General features: G+C 38.1%; 1 protein-coding gene across 3 annotated transcripts in view; it reads right to left on the bottom strand.

Annotated features, from left to right (window-relative positions):
- Positions 1 to 24,199, bottom strand: part of LOC129479473 (26S proteasome complex subunit SEM1) — a 100,176-nt gene that overhangs the window by 57,151 nt on the left and 18,826 nt on the right. The window contains exon 3 of one of the 3 annotated variants that reach the window (XM_055272635.2): positions 21,482 to 21,689. The exons of the other annotated variants lie outside the window; for them this stretch is intronic. Within the exon in view, the coding sequence (XP_055128610.1) occupies positions 21,647 to 21,689 (43 nt within the window). The 3' untranslated portion in view covers positions 21,482 to 21,646. Of the gene's footprint in view, positions 1 to 21,481; positions 21,690 to 24,199 lie in introns of those variants that run through there. 3 annotated transcript variants of the gene reach the window in all.

The raw sequence follows: 24,199 nt of genomic DNA, 5'->3' as shown, positions 1-24,199 counted from the left end.
GCACGACATTTTGGGAATAATAAACTGCATTCATAATGTGCTGACTCAGTGAGAATAGCAAGCCCCACAGATTTCAATGAACACAATGTCCACAGCTATTTTGCAGCTAGACAAATTAAGACACCTTGAAAAAAACAACCTGTTTCAAAACAAATTAGAATCAGAAATCAGCAATAAGACTTAAGTCTATCCCTTTTCTGGGACAGCTGCATTATGGGGTTTAATTTTGGTGACACTGTTTCAGTGATAGTTTAGTAGAAACAATTCTAACTTCCAAAGCTACAATAGATTTATGGAACTCTCACTACATCTTATTGAAAACCAGCTTTTACTCATTTAATTTGGCTTAACTGACATTTATGAAGAAGTTGACTAGATCTAGAGGTAAAAATGCTGAGTAAAGACAATCCCCACCCATGAGGACTTTAGAATCTAAAGAGGGGGAAAAACCCACAAAAGAAACTTCAGGGTAGATAATTTTACTTGAATGAGCCTAAAGAACAAGATAAAGATACTGAGCGTGATGGAAAACTGAAAGAGAGGCACAGAGCTCAACCTGGGAGTTCAAAAAAGGCTTCTAAAAGAGGATAATGCAAAAAAATGAATTCTTAAAGGTAATGAACATTTAACCGATTGAAGAAGGGAGGAAAAAGCATCCTACCCTGGAGAAACTAAATAAGCAAAGTTGAGAGGTATAAGACATTGCAGAGCATGCCTGGAGAGGATGCTCCTCAGAGAGCAGAATTACTCATGTAAAAACTCCAATTTATGGCTATTCCTAATTGGAAAAACTAGGTATCTGGACAATATTATTAAGGGCTTTGGATTCACAGTGTAAACAGTAATTGAGGAAACCTGTTGTTATTACATAATGCCCATATCGGGATAGAAAATCTGATCCTAGAAATATCTCTTATAAAAATAGGTTTAATTTTAGAAAACCAAATATAGTACTCCCTGGCTGACGATATGGTCTGTGCTTGCTCTTAGGTCAATGTCCTCATTGGGTGAAAGTCTGTGGTAACTCCAAGTAAGACAAACAGAAGCTCAATGGCCTCTCATGTATAATGACCTGAAAATTATTTACTGAACATCCTGCACACCCAGTGATTCTTCCCAGGACTTCTGTGTAGTACTTTGCACTTCTATACCTTTTCTTTTACAAGGAAAGAACGAACAGTGGTGGGCAGGAAACCAAGAGTTGTGCCTGTTCTTCCCCAAGGTCACTGCTGGCCACTGAGCTGTAGAAGGTTGCAGGTAGCTATCCAAAAGTTTGATGGAAACAGCCTCCATTATTACAATAAATGCAGGCCCACCTAAGTATTAGCCTTGAGGGAAGACGTTGTAGGTAGGAGAAGGCAGTCGTCCAACACCTCCAGCTTCATCCCTGCTGAGTTTTTCCTCACTCTAGTTTTTTACGCTTTGATTTTGAGTACCATCACTTCCTGGATGGTGTGTCTATGACTTGGGCACTGGAGAAGGTTCTCCAGAATCAGACTGGTTCTCCAACTGCAACAGTCTGAAGTGTCCAAAAACACTTAGTATGAAATAACAACAATACCACCACTGGAAGGACACTGTCTAGTTAAGCTAACAAAATAGTGGCTTCTCACCATCCCAAATCTGATTCTTAGGATAAACACTAACTCCAAAAGGAAATATAACCTCATTAGCATACTACATGCATACCTTTTCCCTGTCCTCTGTCCTGCCCCTGCAAGATGCAATAACACTTCCTCTTCTACAGGGTCAGACACCTGGTCACCAGAGTCCTTCCTGGCCAACACAAAGAAAACATTTTTCAGCTGTATGAGAGTAGTATAGTGGCGAAAAACCACCTGAGTCAGACTGCCTCGGTATCACTTACCAGAGGTGTGACCTTAAGTAAATCACTTGGTCTGTTTTTCTCTGTTTTATCATCTGTAAAATGGGGATAATGATACTACTTAGAATTTAGTGAAAAAATGCATGTTATATTTATCACACATACTATATAAAATTAATTATTATTAATAGTTTCTGTCTTTTAGGAGGCAGATAATAAACTAATAAAACATGGAAGTCATTTCTTCTAATTTTTATTTTTATTCATTTTTTTTGAGACAGAGTCTTGCTCTGTCACCCAGGCTGGGACGCAGTGGCACAATCTCGGCTCACAGCAACTTCTACCTCCTAGGTTCAAGCAATTCTCCTGCCTCAGCCTCCCGAGTAGCTGGGATTACAGGCGTGCACCACCATGCCTGGCTAATTTTTATATTTTTAGTAGAGACAGGTTTCACCATGTTGGCCAGGCTGGTCTCGAATTCCTGACCTCAGGTGATCCACCTGCCTTGGCCTCCCAATGTGCTGGGATTACAGGCATGAGCCACTGTGCCTGACCTCCTTTTTATATGAAAGACATGACTTTCCACTGAACTCTGGTGACTGAAACAATAGGGTCACCCTTCAAGTAAGCCCGTTATGTAGCTACAGGAAGTATCATAATCTCTTACTACCCAACAATACTGCAGTATGCTAACCATAATCCTACCTTGTGCAGGCTGGACCTTCACCCAGGCTGCTCTCTTTGCCTGAAATGCTGTAGCACCACCCCACTCCCTCCTTGCTGACTCCATGCACATATCCACATGACTAGTGCTCAATAATAGCTCTCCACTCCTGTGCATCCCAGCTCTTTACATTTAGGTGGGGCCATGAACACATACAGGTTGATGATCTGTTAACAGCAGAGGAAAGCACTGCACATCCTTTCGTTTTGATGGAGAACATAGCAGCCATATGGGGTTTCACAGACCAATATCATCAAGAGTACAGTTGCCCTGGAAAACAGACTTTGTGTAAGCAAACTTTTAAGTATCAAGCCACTGTGATCTGTGGGCTGCTTGACCACAGCATAAGCCTGGCCCATCCTGAAAAATGTACACCCCTTATGCCCCAGTCCCATCTCCATCTCTACCTCCCCTCTCCCTGACTCCTGCCAGCCAAATTTTTAGATCATGACTTATATGTTCCTCAGATAAGCCTAATGGTCATTCTTTCTAGGTAGGTCCCACTCTTGCTATTCTCTATTACAGAGTCCTGTTCTTTCTTTAAAATTATTTTCCTCATTATTTGTAATTACATATTTACACATTTGTCTACTTCTGTCTTCCTTGTCTCCACCACTAGACTGTTAAGATCCACCAGAGATCTATAACTAGGGTCATCTAGGCTTTACTTACCAACAAAATAGGTAAATCAACCAGGGCTTAGAATATTACTAGGGCTTATAGAACAGTGTTTATACATATATTTTAATGAATGAACATCAGTCCATCAAAAGAAGTATACAGGCTGGGTGCAGTGGCTCACACCTGTAATCCCAGTGCTTTAAGAGGCCTAGGCAAGAGGGGGATCGCTTGAGCCTAGGAGTTAAAGACCAGACTGGGCAACATAAGGAGACTCTTTCTCTAAAAAAAAAAAAAATTGGCTGAGCATGGTGGTGCATGCCTGTGGTCCCAGATACTTGGGAAGCTGATGTGGGAGGATGGCTTGGGCTTGGGAGGTCAAGACAGCCGTAAGCCATGATTAAGCCACTGTACTCCAGCCTGGGCAACAGAGCAAGACCATGCCTCAAAATAAAAAAAATAAAAGTATACATACAATGCGTACAACGGCAGGAAATTTGTGGTTTCATAATAGGAATGATGAATCGGGGAAGGACAAATTCCACTGAACCCTGTGCTGGGCCAGAAATTTTGTGCACAGAAGAAACTCACGGGCATTGAAAAATCACATCTAAGAGAAAAATCAGCAGACTCTTGAGCAAGAGCCAACGAATGGAATCCCTGTTATGCCCTCTTCCATCCTGGAAAGCTGTGCACAAGCACCAGGGTCCTCCATGGAGGAAGAAGGAGCAGGGGTGGGTGACATGGAAGGCTTTGGATCTTGTAGGAGCCTGGGGACACAGTACCTCAGCCCACTCAACAGGCAGCATCGTTGATTGTCAGGACCACTTCTCTGTTATTCGTGGACATGGCCATCATCCTGAACCCCACCCCACCCCCTGAAAATAAATAAAAATCAAAAAAGGAAAAGGTGGAAAATATAGTCGCATTTCTGTCTTGGAGAGAAGAGATGATAAAATTTGAGGCCTTTTCTCCTTTCTCTGGAGAAAACTGTCTTCTGCACACAGTATGGGGCAAACTACAGAGAACCAAGAGGAATAATAAATTCATAGAATTGCATCTTGAGTATTTCACTATGAACTGTCACTTGATATTCTTTCCTTTTCAGGCCATCAGTTTCTGCCGTCACTTCTAGGTATAGAGAAAAGGACATGCACTAAAACACTGGGTCAGGAAACTGGTCACATAAAGGCCGTTAGTTCTAACACTTAATGTCCCTATCTTTGGAGCAGTTTTGTATGGCAGCTACAACTAAATACCTTTAGGTGATATTAACAGCTAAGTATATAACAGACATTTACCATTTTATAGTCATCCAGCACCCAATTCTCTCCACACATACACAGCTTCCTAATAACACCCCAGTCTCTCCTTGGGGATAACTCAAATGGCGTGTGGTCTTAGTGGGAGGACACTAAGTGCCAGCCTTTACTGTCATTTCCTACTTCAGAAGCTGAGGAGCCTGGTCCTTCCTCCACCAGCTCCCTGTTATAGCCAGGGGGCCAGGCAATCAATATCACTCTTGGGACTGTAAATCCTAAGTGAGTGATGCAAAGAGGACATGGACAGATGCCAAATCCTTTGCAGCAGCACCTGGGGTCCAGCTACTGAGTTAAAGCCTCAATCAACTTTAAGGTCCTGATGCCAGAGATGTCCTAGCTTCTGTTACTTTCTCAGGTTCCTCTTGATCTATGAACTCCAATATTCTGCCAGTAACTTCTCATTTAGCATAACATATTTAGGGTTGGATTCTGTTGCAGGCAACCAAGAACTCACACCAGGGCTGTTATATACAGCTATGTAGGTTGTACTCTGTACAAGAGAATCCAGCAAAAGAAACCAGAGGCTGAAATCTAGCCTGAGCTCCATTTGCCAAATTCATGAGGCTAAATTATCCTGCAGGAAGGGGTGAAATTTTCCTGTTTACATAGAGGCATTGTTTAGGCTGGCAGTGGCCCTGCCCTTGACCCATACATCCCCATTTTCCAGTTGTGAAATAAAGACCTAGAGATTAAGTCATTGACAGTTTTATGATTACAGTAATGCAATGACATTGCACTGAGCTCTTCTGCTGCCTTTCTCTCTACCTATATTTAGGTTGAATGATTGAACAACCTCTTTATTCCTGCCAGGAAAATGTGAAAGAAGGAATGTTCCTGCCACAATTCATCCTCCTATGATAAGGCTGACCACAGTCTGTTACCTATTATTTACCCACAATTATTAAAAGGGTTGAAATTTAAATGTAAAATATATGTATAAATATTTAATACTCAGTGCTACACTACAGTTTTTAATAGTTAACCCTTTACATTCATTAACAATGGCAGAAAAACAAGTAAAGGACTCAAGAACTTTCCATTAATTCCCTACAAGCTACATTTCTGCCAATTTTATTGAGAGATATCATGGAACGGTAAAGATGACAAATTTTGCTGTACAATGCTCTATTCCAGCCTCTTCAATTTTCCCATGACTGTTTTACATTTCCCATATCTTTTTCTCTCATTTTACGTCACAAATTTATACAGAGGATCTATGGGCTAGTATATACCATGCCTAGCATGTGAACAGCATTTATTGTTAAGAAGGAAATTAGAGAGTCACCACTCCTTCCATTAGGAATCTAACAGTTATGCTTCTTTTCCTTTACAGTTTCCTTTTACCATATTAAATCCTCCAGTCTTCCTTTCATGTTACTTTAAGACACTGATCAAAATCTTTTGTTCCTACTTCCATTCCCCATAAAAGAAAATTAGATTTGTTTTCAGGCTTTAATCCTGCTAAGATAAAGCAAATCAGCGCTGTTTTCATTACTGTCCAGTCAGTTCCATCAATCACCGAAGGGAATCACTAAAAGCAATCAGCGAACAAGGTCAACAGCACTCAGCAGAGAGCTGGCGCAATGGTACTTTAGCAGATCAAAATGAAGACTGGGAAAAGGATGACAGTGCTTCACAGCCCTAAGAGGCCCAGGACAGCTTCTCAGGAGTCATCTCTAAATGGGGAGAAGATAATCGAGAGAAGGGAATTATCTTTATTGTGTAACAGGTCTCCTGACATCAAGCTTGTTAAGGTAACAAAGAGCTAAAAGGTTCAGTTGGTGGTTGGCGTCATCTTTTCTTGGTACAATGACTCAGGTTTTGGACTTTGAGACAAAGGCCTTAATTTCATAGATCTTGTTCTTCTCTAGCAGTTTGTGTTGTCACATCTGATAAATACAGAATCTCTCACAAAGAGATATAGATATCATTTAGAGTTAATTGGTTGCAAGCAACACAAGACAACTTTGATTAACTTAAGCAGAAAGGGGATTTACTGAAAGGATGTGAGAGAGTTATTAGAATCCATCATGAGATTGAAGAGCTGTGCCTGGAGATAGGATCAAAGGTGCTCTGGTGGGGAGAGGGTCTCAGAGCCGGAACTATTCAGTGGTCTGGGCTGAATGAACTGACAGTTTTCCTCATCATTATTATCTCTTTTTAAGATAGAAAGTCTTCAATTGGCTTCACCAAGACGGCAGAAAAATGAAAGAGGGTGGGGAAGGGGAGTAGGGAAAGGAAGTGATGGTATTAATTACCCATAAAAAATCTAGATGTTATTAGCAACATAAAGGACAATGTGTTCCCAGTAGTCAAGATAAAACCAATATCCACTATGGTATTAAAAAAGAAGTTTTCACCCTAAAGTCCAGGAGCAATCTACTTAACTTGCATTAACAAACAACACATAAAGCACACATAAGTTTTTCATATGTGAACTAACAGACTAGTTTCAGTGAATACAATGCCTGACGCTTGATAGCTGCTCAATAAATATTTGTTGAATGAATAAATTTCTTTTGTAATGTTATTCTCATCCTTTCTTTATGCCATTTATATTTCCTAATATCTAGCAAATATTCCATATTCAAAATTGGTGAAATAGAACCTCTAAAAGAGAAAGCTCAATGCAGTGAGAAGAGTACCCAATTTGATTCATTTCTTGATTCTGCCCAATGTGACCTTGGGGACGGGTCACAATGGCTTTGAGGTAATTTCTTCATCTGTAAAATGAAGTGGTAGAGGTAGATGCTTTTTAAGCATCCATCCAATTCTATAAGTCTAACATCATAGTCACAAATATATAGATGACAGAGACTCAGAAAACTTAGGAAAAATGTTTATAATTTTCACAGTATGAAGTGGTTGTACCCTGAATCTGGACAGAAAGTAAAACCTAACTTACTTGGTAGTATTTAGGAGAAATTGCCAATATTGTAGAACATCTAGATCACTGTTATCAAACTTTAAAAGAAAGGCAGCAGAATCAAGTTTTCAAATGAAATCGTATGCTGAATTCCAATGTCTAAAACAAATAAAAGTCAAACTATTCTGACTGAAACAAAAGAGGGGTGCCTAGAGCCTCATACTCACACCCTTTCCCACAGTTTCCTGGGAACACCATTTGACATCACTCATTTAATTCCTGATTGACTATCCCTAAATTTTTCTGTACCTTGAAATAGTTTTAAAATGAGATATCAAATTTATTTGGATGAGAAAAATTAAGAAAAAAGCTTTCCATGGAAAAATAAAAGTATATATGCTCTCTTTCAGAGTCAGTTGACTTAAAGACAATTTTATTAGTCTACAACAATAAATTTTAATTTGTAAAGCAAAATAAAATCTAGCAGCACTGTTTGATACAATAGTCTTGGTCTAGTCCCTACATTATGAAATGGTATTATATAGACTTGTATCAAATGGTGAAAACTTAGCTTCCAAAACAAGACTTATTTAACAAGTTAAATTATAAAATATGAAGAAACTTCTTCAATATATAAATCATTAGCTTTAATTTTTTCAACTGTCTTACTTAAGAGGAATGATGTATATGTCTCTGAAACCAAAGTAATTTTGCATATGCCTTTTTTAATCACCAAAGAAGTAATTGTTGAAAGACAGTAAAAGAAATAAAAACAAATTGTCATCTCTGTGGCTCATTGTAGTGGCCTTATTAGCTTTAGCAAAAAGAAGCAATTGTTCTTCTCATAAAATCAGTATCCTGTGCATTCCACTACTTTGAAATATCATCATCAAAATCATTAAGACACATCCTATTAACTTGGACCATGGATTTCTATACATAAAATACCAACCATGAGTCTTTGTTTTTGAGTACGAGTTTTGAAAAATTAAAACATCTTTGTTAAATCTTTACTTATGAACCCTAACATAGACAAAAGCACATCGTTTATACCTTAAATAAGGGATTAATCTTGGTGATCGATTTGTTGAACAGTTATTGAGCTTTAATGATGCCATATTTTTAATCAAAGCAAAAAGCTATGAAGATTTTTCTGAAAGACATTTCACCATAGGCAGCAACAAAAAAGTATATTTCTTAGTCATTAGTGATCCGATTGACCTCTTTTGGCAGGACATAAGGTTTAAATTGTCTAGGTACAAACAATTAGACGTGAAATGGCTTATTACTCACAAGAAGGAAGGCAAAGCCCATCTCTCATTGTTATAAAAGGTCTCTACTGTTTCCTAATTTATGCTGATTCTGCCAATCATTCTTCTGATCTCTTGATTCAATGGTTTTAAGATTCACTTTATAGCAAATATTTAAGACACACCAAGTGATGTAGCAGATGTGATTGGTGCCCTGCCTTTATTTCTTCATCATTTACCACTTCCACGCAGGAAAGCTCCACTTTCAGCTGCAACTGTAATTCTGTCTGAATACTTTCTGTGGTAGCCAGAGCCTACTCTGCCTACACATGGGTCATAACAGAAGATCCTGGGGGATTTTCCTGAGTAACTCTCAACCAATGACTGACGAGTTGATAAATACTCTGGCTCCCCTCCCCTAGGACAGGATAACTCTAAGATATGTTGTATATAGCCTCCTAGAGTTCCCAGGTGGAACTGAAGTTGAATTCCCTATGGTGTAGCTTGCTAAATATACACTCTTTTTTAGCTTCTCTGTCTTTCCTGACTCACTTCCCCACTCCCCTAGTACTTCTGTAATAAAATACTCACATTTGAATCCTTATCTCTATTCTAAGTTGCTTCTGAGACAAACCACAGTAAGACAAGGGGATATAAACATGAATACAATGGGAGTTCTACTTTTAAGGAATACAGTCTGTAACAGAAAACCATTAATAAACACAACCAACAACAAAAAGAGTAACTAAGAGGAGAAATACACAATGTTACATTGTAAACAGGGATGTGCTGGCCCAGGCAAAGATGATAATCTAGAGTTTTAAATGTGTTGTGCACCACTGGAATGTTAGCTAATGGTTCTTCCTGTGATTCTAAATATTATCCTTATCAGTGAAAAGTGGCAAGACTTTCTCTAATAGTCATCTAGTCTAAGAAAGTCATCTTGCAAGGGTAACAAAGAGGGTAGGAGTATAAGCTTTCTTCAATTTCATGACAGCTGAAGAGGAATCAGAATAACATAGCGATTCTACCTGACCAGTGAATAAAAACTATAGCTAATATAAAATGGAATTTATCCTTGTATCAACCTTTTTGACAACCCATCAACCCTCAAGGCAAATATGTGGAGAATAAAATGAAATCAATATTCTGGCCATTGTTTGCCATTAGTTTCTGACACACAAAGAGTTGGCCATTGCAATGCAACAGCAGTGAACTAAAAAATCAGGCAGTATTGGAGAGCAATTTTTAGGAGGTCATGTTGTAGAACAACCAAGTAGATACCTTAGCTTAAATGATCAGGGAAGGCCTGACTTAACAGGATGAGGACAAGCATCCCAGGGAACAAGTGGTGCAAAAGCACCTGGCCTTTGCATGTTCAAGCAACTGCATGTAGTTTAATCACTTTTTGCTTGGGTGATTTATCTTTGATTTACTCTTCAGAAGTGATCAAAATATGACAATACTGAAAATCAAGTGGTGTGTGTCAATAAGATTGGCAGGAGCCAGACTACATTGGGCTTTACAAGTAGTTTAGATTTTATGCTGCTTTAAGAAGCACTGACAGCATTTAAGGAAAACGGTGACATGATCTAAATTTCAACAATGTGGTGTTTTTTCTAGAATAGATTATAGGGCAGAAAGAGTAGAAGTAGGTAGACTGGCTAGGTAATAATTGCAGTAAATCCTAATAAGCAATAGTGATAGTACTAATACTAGTAGTGGGAGTAGATAGATTCTCAATTTATCAGTTAAGCTGTTTCTGGGTACAAGTAACAAAACACCCAACCTAAGATGTCTTAAATAAGGACGTTTGGTTTTAGGTCTTACGTTTAAGTCTTTAATCCATCTTGAGTTAATTTTTGTATAATGTGTAAGGAAGGGATCCAGTTTCAGCTGTGTATGGCTAGCCAGTTTTCCCAACACCATTTATTAAATAGGGAATCCTTTCCCCATCGCTTGTTTTTGTCAGGCTTGTCAAAGATCAGATGGTTGTAGATGTGTGATTTCTGAGGCCTCTGTTCTGTTCCATTGGTTTACATATCTGTTTTGGTACCAGTATCATGCTGTTTTGGTTACTGTAGCCTTGTATAGTTTGAAGCCAGGTAGTGTGATGCCTCCAGCTTTGTTCTTTTTGCTTAGGATTGTCTTGGCTATGCAGGCTCTTTTTTGGTTCCATATGAAATTTAAAGTAGGTTTTTCCAATTCTTTGAAGAAAGTCAATGGTAGTTTGATGGGAACAGCATTGAATCTATAAATTACTTTGGGCAGTATGGCCATTTTCACAATATTGATTCTCCAATCTATGAGGATGGAATGTTTTTCCATTTGTTTGTGTCCTCTCTTATTTCCTTGAGCAGTGGTTTGTAGTTCTCCTTGAAGAGGTCCTTCACATCCCTTATAAATTGTAGTCCTAGGTATTTTATTCTCTTTGTAGCAACTGTGAATGGGAGTTCACTCATGATTTGGCTTTTTGTCTGTTCTTGGTGTATAGGAATGCTTGTGATTTCTGCACATTGATTATGTATCCTGATACTTAGCTTAAGTTGCTTATCAGCTTAAGGAGATTTTGGGTTGAGACAATGGGGTTTTCTAAATATACAACCATGTCATCTGCAAAGAGAGACAATTTGACTTCCTCTCTTCCTATTTGAATACCCTTTATTTCTTTCTCTTGCATGATTGCCCTGGCCAGAACTTCCAATACTATGTTGAACAGGAGTAGTGAGAGAGGGCATCCTTGTACCAGTTTTCAAAGGGAATGCTTCCAGTTTTTGCCCATTCAGTATGATATTGGCTGTGGCTTTGTCATAAATAGCTCTTACTATTTTGAGACGTAAAACCATAAAAACCCTAGAAGAAAACCTAGGCAATAACATTCAGGACACAGGCATGAGCAAAGGCTTCATGACTAAAACATCAAAGCAATGGCAACAAAAGCCAGAACTGACAAATGGGATCTAGTTAAACTAAAGAGCTTCTGCACAGCAAAAGAAACTATCATCAGAGTGAACAGGTAACCTACAGAATGGGAGAAAATTTTTGCAATCAGACCATCTGACAAAGGATAGATTGTATCCTTTGTCTACCCTTGGATAGATAAATATCTAGGCTCTACAAAGAACTTAAACAAATTTATAAGAAAAAGACAAACAGCCCCATCAAAAAGTGGGCAAAGGATATGAACAAACACTTCTCAAAAGAAGACATTTATGCAGCCAACAAACATATGAAAAAGTGCTCTTTATCACTGGTCATTAGAGAAATGCAAATCAAAACCACAATGAGATACCACCTCATGCCAGTTAGAATGGCGATCATTAAAAAGTCAGGAAACAACAGATGCTGGAGAGGATGTGGAGAAATAGGAACGCTTTTACACTGTTGGTGGGAGTGTAAATTAGTTCAAATGTTGTGAAAGACAGTGTGGTGATTCCTCAAGGATATAGAACTAGAAATACTTGAAACAAGGATTTAGAACTAGAAATACTAGAAGAGTGGGTGAATGATATGAACAGACACTTCTCAGAAGAAGACATTTATGCAGCCAACAAACATATTTAAAAAAAGCTCATCATCACTGGTCATTAGAGAAATGCAAATCAAAACCACAGTGAGATACCATCTCACACCAGTTAGAAATGGCCATCATTAAAAAGTCAGGAAACAACAGATGCCGGAGAGGATGTGGAGAAATAGGAACACTTTTACACTGTTGGTGGGACTGTAAATTAGTTCAACCATTGTGGAAGACAGTGTGGTGATTCCTCAAGGATCTAGAACTAGAAATACCATTTGGCCCAGCCATCCCATTACTGGGTATATACCCAAAGGATTATAAATCATTCTATAAAGACACAAGCATACATATGTTTACTGCAGCACTGTTCACAATAGCAAAGACTTGGAACCAACCCAAATGGCCATCAGTGATAGACTGGATAAAGAAAATGTGGCACATATACACCATGGAATACTATGCAGCCATAAAAAGGATGAGTTCATGTCTTCTGCAGGGACATGAAGGAAGCTGGAAACCATCATTCTTAGCAAACTAACACAAGAACTGAAAACCAAACACTGCATGTTTTCAATCCTAAGTGGAAGCTGAACAGTGAGAATACATGAACACAGGCAGGAGATCACACACTGGAGTCTGTCAGGGGGTGGTGGACTAGGGGAGGGATAGCATTAGGAGAAATACCTAATGTAGATGATAGGTTGATGGGTGCAGCAAACCACAATGGCACATGTGTACCTATGTAACAAACCTGCACATTCTGCACATGTACCTCAGAACTTAAAGTATAATTAAAAAAATAAAAAATAAGGACGTTTGTAGGCTTGTTTTACAGGAAGCCTAGTCCTAGAACAAGCTCAATAACATCATCAAAGAATCCTCTTCCAGACTTTCTAATCTTCACCCTCAAACTGCAATAGCTGTTACATGACTGTCACTAGCAATTGAGACTACATGCTCCCTTATTTATATTTGGAGGGAAAGGCTGGCTTTATGTGCTATTTTATGAAGCAGGATTTTTCTTTGCCAGATGCTCCTAGCCCCCCTTTTGATTCATTGCCCCATATTTATTTAAAGCTATCCATCCTTGTATCCAGTCACTGGTACGGGGCACGGGATTACTAAGACTGGCTTAAGATGAAGCAGACCCCCCGAGCTGGGAATGGTGTTGGCTTGCCTTGTGAAAGAAGGCTTGGCCCATGTGAAAGAAAGATGGATATCTAACGGTTGGGGGTGGCGGGGGGGGGTGGCAGGGGAGATGAGGATTCATTAGGAAAGGGGAAGGGAAGAATGGAAAAGGCAAGCAGTGTACTAACTACATGAAATATGCATTTGAGGTAGAGTTGATAGGGCTCACCAATGGATTGCATATTGGGAGAACAGAAGATTCAATAAGCTTCTGTATTTTTGGCTTAAACAATTGGGTTGAATGTTGGTGTATTTACTGAGGTGGGGAAGACTGGAGGAAAGATCAGGTTTGAGAAGGATAATGAAGGCTTCTCTTCTCATCAAGTTAATTTTAAGATACTCATACATGGAGAGGTAATCAAGTTGTTAGCTGAATATATGAGATTAGAGTTGCAGGGACAGGCCAAAACAGAAGAGATCTGAAATCATACATGTGGAATTTGTTTAAAAGCAACTGACACTGGTGAGATTACTAAAGAGAACATATGGATACAGCAAGAAGTAAACTCAGGACACTTAAAAGCAGAGTGCAATAGGAGCCATTAAGGTAGCTGGAAAATCCAAGGCCAGTCCCCCAGCATCATGTGTATGGGTGGAATGATGGTGCTGCTAATTGTCTGCTCTCTGCCAAGTGGGTGGGATGTGTTACCTCTCTCAAAATGGGAAGTGTGGAACAGGAAGGATATAAATGTTTAAAAATATACGGTGCAGACGACAACATGCTGTAGAAAGCATTATTAATATAACATTCAATCTTTCAAAAGGGAGTTGGCTCATTATGATAGTCCTCTAAACTTTTAGTGGGAATAGGATGGACATGGCATCCCCTACAGCAATTTTATGCCAAGGCCTAATGAAAAATGCTGACCATTATTACATCTACAATTTCATTTCAAACAGAACTGAATTTTGGAAAATAATTATGAAAAATTACAAGGGAAATAAGGGAGTCATTGCTAACAGAAACATTTATGTCTGTATCAATAAAAACTTCTACCATGGAGCAAATTTGCAGTAAACTTCATTTTTTCTGTGTATCTACTCAACTAAAATTTAAGGAGCATTTATGTGAGACTATATTAAGTGCTGTTGAAAGAGAAACCCTAAGTTGTGCAGAATAGTCCCTTCCATTGAAGATGTTTTTTTGTTTTGTTTTGTTTGGAACCGCTTCCTGAGTGACTATGGGCACATTATTCAGCATCTTGGTGCTTTTCTTCATATATGACATGTACATGATAACATTACCTATCTCAGGGTTGTTGTGAAGATTAACACATATAAATAGCTGAGAACAATGTCTGGTACATAGTAAGCATCAGTTATTAAGGGGAGGTAAGGCAACTTCCACATAAGTGGTAGCATGGCTCAGTAAAAAAAAAAAAAATTTTTGATTACTACCACTATATTATCACCTGCTAATCTTCAGCTCAACCCTGCAAGGATTCTTTCCATTTTATAGAAAAGGAAAACTGTTAACAGGCTGTTCTGAAACTTAAAACACAACTAATAAGTGGTCTAATTATGAGTCAAACCTTGAAGTAACATCAGAACTCATGCACTTTCCAAAATACCATGCAAGAAACCCAAGAGTCCCGAAAACTAGATTCTAGCTCTGTATATGCCACCTATTAGCTGTTGCAATCCTGGGCCCTTTTACTTCCTAACTTACTCTGAGACTGTTTTCTATTTGACAAAATTGTTTACAATAAACAGGCCTCTCCTCCCTGCTTCACAGGGTGGGTCATTGTGAAGGTCAAATGAGAGAAATCTATAAATTGTAAGATTTCAAATAATTTTTTCATCTGCCTGACTAATCTCCTTTCCTACTTCAGATGTGTTTTTATCATCCTGATGCCAAATACCAATTTTCAGGTACCCAATCCTTAACAACTACTACCTAAATTTTGATATTTAATTAAGGACAAAACACTGGATAACTACAAATAACCCATTAAGGCCTCTGCTCAACTCTTATGAGGTTTCAAAATTATACCTCAATAATTTAAAATCATCACTTAAGTGGCCATCATTCAGGCCATCACTTAGTAGTGTCAGTAATCCGACACTGTTAGGGTGACCACATCCTGTAACCACAGACCAAAATACTGAGAAAATGCACATCAAAATACTTCTTAGCATGTTACAACATTAACATGGCTGCCTGTGCTTCATTATATTTATAAAAATATCACTTATCCATTCAAAACTTTTATACTTTCCAAAGTTCTTTGGTGTTCCTTATTCCATTTGATCATCTAGCAGTTCTGTTAGGCAGGCAAGGTAGGTTTACGCTCTTCAGACGATCAAACTACTCCGAGCTACGGGAGGAAATTCAAAACAATAGCAAAGAAGTTAAAAACTTTGAAAAAAAATTAGAAGAATGGATAACTAGAATAACCAATGAAGAGAAGGGCTTAAAGGAGCTGATGGAGCTGAAAGCCAAGTTTCGAGAACTACGTGAAGATTGCAGAAGCCTCGGTAGCCGATGCGATCAACTGGAAGAAAGGGTATCGCTGATGGAAGATGAAATGAATGAAAAGAAGCGCGAAGGGAAGTTTAGAGAAAAAAGAATAACAAGAAACGAACAAAGCCTCCAAGAAATTTGGGACTATGTGAAAAGACCAAACCTACGTCTGATTGGTGTACCTGAAAGTGACGGGGAGAATGGAACCACGTTGGAAAACACTCTGCAAGATATTATCCAGGAGAACTTCCCCAATCTAGCAAGGCAGGCCAACATTCAGATTCAGGAAATACAGAGAACGCCACAAAGATACTCCTCGAGAAGAGCAACTCCAAGACACACAATTGTCAGATTCACCAAAGTTGAAATGAAGGAAAAAAATGTTAAGGGCAGCCAGAGAGAAAGGTCGGGTTACCCACAAAGGGAAGCCCATCAGACTAACAGCTGATCTCTCGGCAGAAACTCTACAAGCCAGAAGAGAGTGGGGGCTGATATTCAACATTCTTAAAGAAAAGAATTTTCAACACAGAATTTCATATCCAGCCAAACTAAGCTTCACAAGTGAAGGAGAAATAAAATACTTTACAGATAAGCAAACGCTGAGTGATTTTGTCACCACCAGGCCTGCCCTAAAAGAGCCCCTGAAGGAAGCACTAAACATGGAAAGGAACAACCGGTACCAGCCCCTGGAAAAACATGCCAAATTGTAAAGACCATCGAGGCTAGGAAGAAACTGCATCAACTAAAGGGCAAAATAACCAACTAACATCATAATGACAGGATCAAATTCACACATAACAATATTAACTTTAAATGTAAATGGGCTAAATGCTCCAATTAAAAGACACAGACTGGCAAACTGGATAAGGAGTCAGGACCCATCAGTGTGCTGTATTCAGGAAACCCATCTCACGTGCAGACACACATAGAATCAAAATAAAGGGATGGAGGAAGATCTATCAAGCAAATGGAAAACAAAAAAAGGCAGGGGTTGCAATCCTAGTCTCTGCTAAAATAGACTTTAAACCAACAAAGATCAAAAGAGACAAAGAAGGCCATTACATACTGGTAAAGGGATCAATTCAACAAGAAGAGCTAACTATCCTAAATGTATATGCACCCAACACAGGAGCACCCAGATTCATAAAGCAAGTCCTGAGTGACTTACAAAGGGACCTAAACTCCCACACAATAATAATGGGAGATTTTAACACCCCACTGTCAACATTAGACAGATCAACAAGACAGAAAGTTAACAAGGATATCCAGGAATTGAATTCAGCCCTGCACAAAGTGGACCTGATAGACATCCACAGAACTCTCCACCCGAAATCAACAGAATATATATTTTTTTCAGCACCACACCACACCTATTCCAAAATTGACCACATAGTTGGAAGTAAAGCTCTCCTCAGCAAATGTAAAAGAACAGAAATTATAACAAACTGTCTCTCAGACCACAGTGCAATCAAACTAGAACTCAGGATTAAGAAACTCACTCAAAACCGCTCAACTACATAGAAACTGAACAACCTGCTCCTGAATGACTACTGGATACATAATAAAATGAAGGCAGAAATAAAGATGTTCTTTGAAACCAACGAGAACAAAGACACAACATACCAGAATCTCTGGGACACATTCAAAGCACTGTGTAGAGGGAAATTTATACACTAAATGCCCACAAGAGAAAGCAGGAAGGATCCAAAATTGACACCCTAACATCACAATTAAAAGAACTAGAAAAGCAAGAGCAAACACATTCAAAAGCTAGCAGAAGGCTAGAAATAACTAAAATCAGAGCAGAACTGAAGGAAATAGAGACACAAAAAACCCTTCAAAAAATTAATGAATCCAGGAGCTGGTTTTTTGAAAAGATCAACAAAATTGATACACTGCTAGCAAGACTAATAAAGAAGAAAAGAGAGAAGAATCAAATAGATGCAATAAAAAATGAAAAAGGGGATATCACCACTGATCCCACAGAAATACAATCTACCATCAGAGAATACTACAAACACCTCTATGCAAATAAACTAGAAAATCTAGAAGAAATGGATAAATTCCTCAACAAATACACCCTCCCAAGACTAAACCAGGAAGAAGTTGAATCTCTGAATAGACCAATAACAGGCTCTGAAATTGTGGCAATAATCAAAAGCTTACCAACCAAAAAGAGTCCAGGACCTGATGGATTCACAGCTGAATTCTACCAGAGGTACAAGGAGGAACTGGTACCACTCCTTCTGAAACTACTCCAATCGACAGAAAAAGAGGGAATCCTCCCTAACACATTTTATGAAGCCAGCACCGTCCTGATACCAAAGCCTGGCAGAGACATAACCAAAAAAAGAGAATTTCAGACCAATATCCTTGATGAACATTGATGCAAAAATCCTCAATAAAATACTGGCAAACCGAATCCAGCAGCACATCAAAAAGCTTATCCACCATGATCAAGTGGGCTTCATCCCTGGGATGCAAGGCTGGTTCAACATACGCAAATCAATAAATGTAATCCAGCATATAAACAGAACCAAAGACAAAAACCACATGATTATGTCAATAGATGCAGAAAAGGCCTTTGACAAAATTCAACAACACTTCATGCCAAAAACTCTCAATAAATTAGGTATTGATGGGACGTATCTCAAAATAATAAGAGCTATCTATGACAAGCCCACAGTCAATATCATACTGAATGGGCAAAAACTGGAAGCATTCCCTTTGAAAACTGGCACAAGACAGGGATGCCCTCTCTCACCACTCCTATTCAACATAGTGCTGGAAGTTCTGGCCAGGGCAATCAGGCAGGAGAAGGAAATAAAGGGTATTCAATTAGGAAAAGAGGAAGTCAAATTGTCTCTGTTTGCAGATGACATGATTGTATATCTAGAAAACCCCACTGTCTCAGCCCAAAATTTCCTTAAGCTGATAAGCTACTTCAGCAAAGTCTCAGGATACAAAATTAATGTACAAAAATCACAAGCATTCTTGTACACCAATCACAGACAAACAGAGAGCCAAATCATGAGTGAACTCCCATTCACAATTGCTTCAAAGAGAATCAAATACCTAGGAATCCAACTTACAAGGGATGTGAAGGACCTCTTCAAGGAGAACTACAAACCACTGCTCAATGAAATAAAAGAGGATACAAACAAATGGAAGAACATTCCATGCTCATGGGTTGGAAGAATCAATATCGTGAAAATGGCCATACTGCCCAAGGTAATTTATAGATTCAATGCCATCCCCATCAAGCTACCAATGACTTTCTTCACAGAATTGGAAAAAACTACTTTAAAGTTCATATGGAACCAAAAAAGAGCCCGCATCGCCAAGTCAATCCTAAGCCAAAAGAACAAAGCTGGGGGCATCACGCTACCTGACTTCAAACTATACTACAAGGCCACGGTAACCAAAACAGCATGGTACTGGTACCACAACAGAGACATAGATCAATGGAACAGAACAGAGCCCTCAGAAATAATGCCGCATATCTACACCTATCTGATCTTTGACAAATCTGACAAAAACAAGAAATGGGGAAAGGATTCCCTATTTAATAAATGGTGCTGGGAAAACTGGCTAGCCATATGTAGAAAGCTGAAACTGGATCCCTTCCTTACACCTTATACAAAAATTAATTCAAGATGGATTAAAGACTTAAATGTTAAACCTAAAACCATTAAAATCCTACAAGAAAACCTAGGCAATACCATTCAGGACATAGGCGTGGGCAAGGACTTCATGTCTAAAACACCAAAAGCAATGGCAACAAAAGCCAAAATTGACAAATGGGATCTCATTAAACTAAAGAGCTTCTGCACAGCAAAAGAAACTACCATCAGAGTGAACAGGCAACCTACAGAATGGGACAAAATTTTTGCAACCTACTCATCTGACAAAGGGCTAATATCCAGAATCTACAATGAACTCAAACAAATTTACAAGAAAAAACCAAACAACCCCATCAAAAAGTGGGCAAAGGACATGAACAGACACTTCTCAAAAGAAGACATTTATGCAGCCAAAAGACACATGAAGAAATGCTCATCATCACTGGCCATCAGAGAAATGCAAATCAAAACCACAGTGAGATACCATCTCACACCAGTTAGAATGGCCATCATTAAAAAATCAGGAAACAACAGGTGCTGGAGAGGATGTGGAGAAATAGGAACACTTTTACACTGTTGGTGGGACTGTAAACTAGTTCAACCATTGTGGAAGTCAGTGTGGCGATTCCTCAGGGATCTCGAACTAGAAATACCATTTGACCCAGCCATCCCATTACTGGGTATATACCCAAATGACTATAAATCATGCTGCTATAAAGACACATGCACATGTATGTTTATTGCGGCACTATTCACAATAGCAAAGAGTTGGAACCAACCCAAATGTCCAACAACGATAGACTGGATTAAGAAAATGTGGCACATATACACCATGGAATACTATGCAGCCATAAAAAAGATGAGTTCATGTCCTTTGTAGGGACATGGATGAAACTGGAAAACATCATTCTCAGTAAACTATCGCAAGGACAAAAAACCAAACGTCGCATGTTCTCACTCATAGGTGGGAATGAACAATGAGAACTCATGGACACAGGAAGGGGAACGTCACACTCCAGGGACTGTTGTGGGGTGGGGGAAGGGGGGAGGGACAGCATTAGGAGATACACCTAATGCTAAATGATGAGTTAATGGGTGCAGCAAAACAACATGGCACATGGATACATATGTAACAAACCTGCACATTGTGCACATGCACCCTAAAACCTAAAGTATAATAATAAAAAATAAAATTAAAAAAAAAATACAACATCAACAGGAAAAAAAAGAAAAGCAGAAACATATTTATGTTCAAAATCATTTTTAAGTATAACTTGTATTTCAGGCCACCAACCCCTATTTTGGTATCTGCACTGCATTGTTACATAAATTTTACATTTGAAATTACTCAACACTACAGATTGATTGTAGTTCTTAGTGACAACATTTACATTTGAAAATATTCCTAAAAAATATCCCGTACATTTAAGTCATCACAAAGAATCCTTTACAAACCAAATTAAATCTCCCATTCACAAAAGTAGATGTGGCAACAGCTATCACTCTGTGAAAACTCGGTTGTACTAAATGAGCCTGCTATGTAGTACCTGAAAATATGCACTTGTTGATAAAGTATCTTGAGCCCACTTCCTCAATTTTAATAGAAGACACCATTCTTACTGTAATTAAACTACTTTGGACTTTAAGTACCAATAATATGCTAACAACCATTAATAATATTATTAATGGCTCAGGAACTAAGTAAATTACAGCAATTTAAAATGATTAATATTTTTAAAATACAGGTTTTGAAAGGTCACCTTATAAATGTCAGCAAATGTTGCCTAAGCTATCAAAATACAGAAGAGATTAAGGTTCAACACGATGTAAAAGAAATTCCTTATAAAATAGAAGTAACAATTAATTGATGTGGTTTAAGAAAAGTACTGAATTGGGAATCAGGTGAAATCTACTCCAGATCATTTAACCTGAGCCTCACACAGTTAACATTAAAAAAAAAAAAAAAAAAAAAAGAGAGAAAATTTCATAATATGCAATTTTACTATCTATATATAATAAGGTTTTGGAAAATCTGACAAGAAAATTGATTAGAGGCAAAAGATTAAGACTTCTGAACCAAATCAAGATTATATCAAAACATTTATTTTTTTGTGTTACAAAAAACACAAACAAATCCAAGCAGATAATGAAATAAACACATTTTTTTAGTGTCCCATCCTGGGTTCTCTGTCCTAGAATGTATTAAGCAGGTCAAGTTTAGATTACTTCAACACTTCTTCTGGATGCTATGAAGTCTCCATCTTATAACCATGTTTCTCTAGTTCAGCTCTACGATAAAACAGAAAGAACATCACTAGGTATTCTTTTAGAAATAATAAATAAACAAATGAGCTATGCCTGAGACATCAGTTTACAATACCACTAGTTTTATTTTTGTCTCTGAAAAAAAAAAAAACTACATAAGAAAATTGGATATGAGTCAATATAATACTATAAAATTTTGCTTTTCCCATTAGTTAACTTATATTTTATCTTCCTTAATTTTCTTATCAGTCTATTTGTGGAAGAAATGTGAGGGACTTACTGCTATCCTTCAAATACTTTCCAAATTCCATATGAATGTTGTTCCTAATAAATATTTAAACATAAGTTTTGAGACTCATTAACCTCAGGCAAAGTACACATCACTATCAAACCTTTAGGGATTTTATAATGATCATAACAGGTATTACTGTATTACTGTTGTATATGCAGAAAGAATAAACAGATTGCTTTCCATATTGACATATATCTATTGCTCTAACCTTATTTGCCACAATTCAGATAAAAGTTTATGACAAAATTATTAGATGGCTAATCCATGATAAAACACTGAGTAAATTTAAAGTATGATTAATATGCTTTACATCATTACATCCAATAAGATAGACATTTGTTCTCAAGTAAATTTGGCTTAGACACCACCACACTATTCCAATGCAAACACATGACAGGAATAATGTATGGTATTTAGTATTCATTTCTCAAAACTCCTTTGCTTTCCTAAAATTTTTATAGTTATTTAGAATACAAATAGTGAGCTAATTTCCATAAATTATATCAAGGCCACAGATTGTTCAAATGAATCATCCTTGTTTTCTGCTAGGTTATAGTATGGGCTGGTGGTATAAACAATGGATTCGGAGTCAAGACTCCAGTGCAAGACTCTGACTCTGGCCCTTTCTTTGCTAACTAATTTGCTTCCTTTGAGCCCTTCCCCCACCCCTCAGGAAACTGGAGATTATATTATCTGCCCTTCATTTATAACAACTTATCTCCATTGTTTTGAGAGCTAAATGAGAGAAAGTTATACAAATCTAATGTAGTATACATTAAAATAAGAATCAAGGCTGAAAGGAAAAGCTAAAAGACTGTATTTCTGATGATCACAGAAAACCCAAATGTTTCATACAAAAACTCTTGCTGCCAATCTTTAGGGAATGTGATAACTGTCTTTGAATTTTATCTCATGCTAAAATTTTATACTTTATTTAAAATAAAAGTAATTTTACAACTTTCTTAAACCTTAGTTTTCTACTCTGTAGAATATTCACTTTAACAACAGCAACAAAAACAAACAATGAACAAAAAAACCCCAAAGTTCAACCTACAATTTAAGTAACAAGTATACCAAATCTGTCCTTCAGGTTTGTGTCTATTGGCTTTCCTAATGGGAGGTGGCTGGTCACCAACTGCATGTATAAATTGTTTACGAACACAAACAAGATGATGAAATGCTCTTCTATCAGCTAAATTCTTAGAGAAGATGAAAAATTCTTTGCTAGAATTTAAAAAACCAAAAGAAAAAAATTGAGACCACCAAGTACAAAACAAAAACACTAATAATCATGAGGCTGCTGAATGGAAAAATCAACAAAGACAAAAATAGAAAACCTCAGCACAACTGTTAATATCATACAACACACACAGTGAACATACACTATCTGAAACAAAAACAGCAGCAGTCTTTGTGCAACAAAACAAGAAAAAAGACTAATGGCCACTAGCAGGTTTGAAAAGTCCTCTTACTATCCAAGAAACTACTCAGCTTTATGACTATGGCTATATCTGATTTGGTAAATCAGGAACTATAATGGCTTTTTTTTTCTTTGAGATGGAGTCTCGCTCTGTCGCCCAGGCTGGAGTGCGGTGGCGCCATCTCAGCTCACTGCTAGCTCCGCCTCCTGGGTTTATGCCATTCTACTGCCTCAGCCTCCCTGTAGCTGGGGCTACAGGCGCCCGCCACCACGCCCAGCTAATTTTTTTGTATTTTTAGTAGAGACGGGGTGTCACTGTGTTAGCCAGGATGGTCTCGATCTCCTGACCTCGTGATCCGCCCGCCTCGGCCTCCCAAAGTGCTGGGGTTACAGGCGTGAGCCACCGCGCCTGGCCTATACTGGCTTCTTAGAGTTTTTATGTAAGACGTGAAATAGAGTTGAGAAAATCATACTACTACCTATTTCTCCTAATACATAAAGAAACAAATGATATCAGAAGCTGCAAAAACAGAATGACTTTGAGTTACCTGGAAGCACAAACTGGCCTTATTCTTTCTACTTCTATCTGTTAAAGGTAATTACACGGAAAGAGAAAGAGGAACATGGAAAGTGGGTGGCCTGCTACATGGACAGTTTTTATTTAACACACACTTACCACAGTCTAAGCACTCTACGCATATTAAATCACTTAAACGTTATAATAACTCTAGCAGTAAAGCACTAATTATCATCTGAGTTTTATGTGTGACAAAAGTAGGTCACAGAAAGACTAAGTGACTTGCCCAAGGTTCATATGGCTAA

Source organism: Symphalangus syndactylus, chromosome 3 (assembly GCF_028878055.3).
Source record: "Symphalangus syndactylus isolate Jambi chromosome 3, NHGRI_mSymSyn1-v2.1_pri, whole genome shotgun sequence".
Taxonomy (NCBI): Eukaryota; Metazoa; Chordata; class Mammalia; order Primates; family Hylobatidae; genus Symphalangus; species Symphalangus syndactylus.
This window is presented reverse-complemented; position numbering and strand designations above follow the sequence as displayed.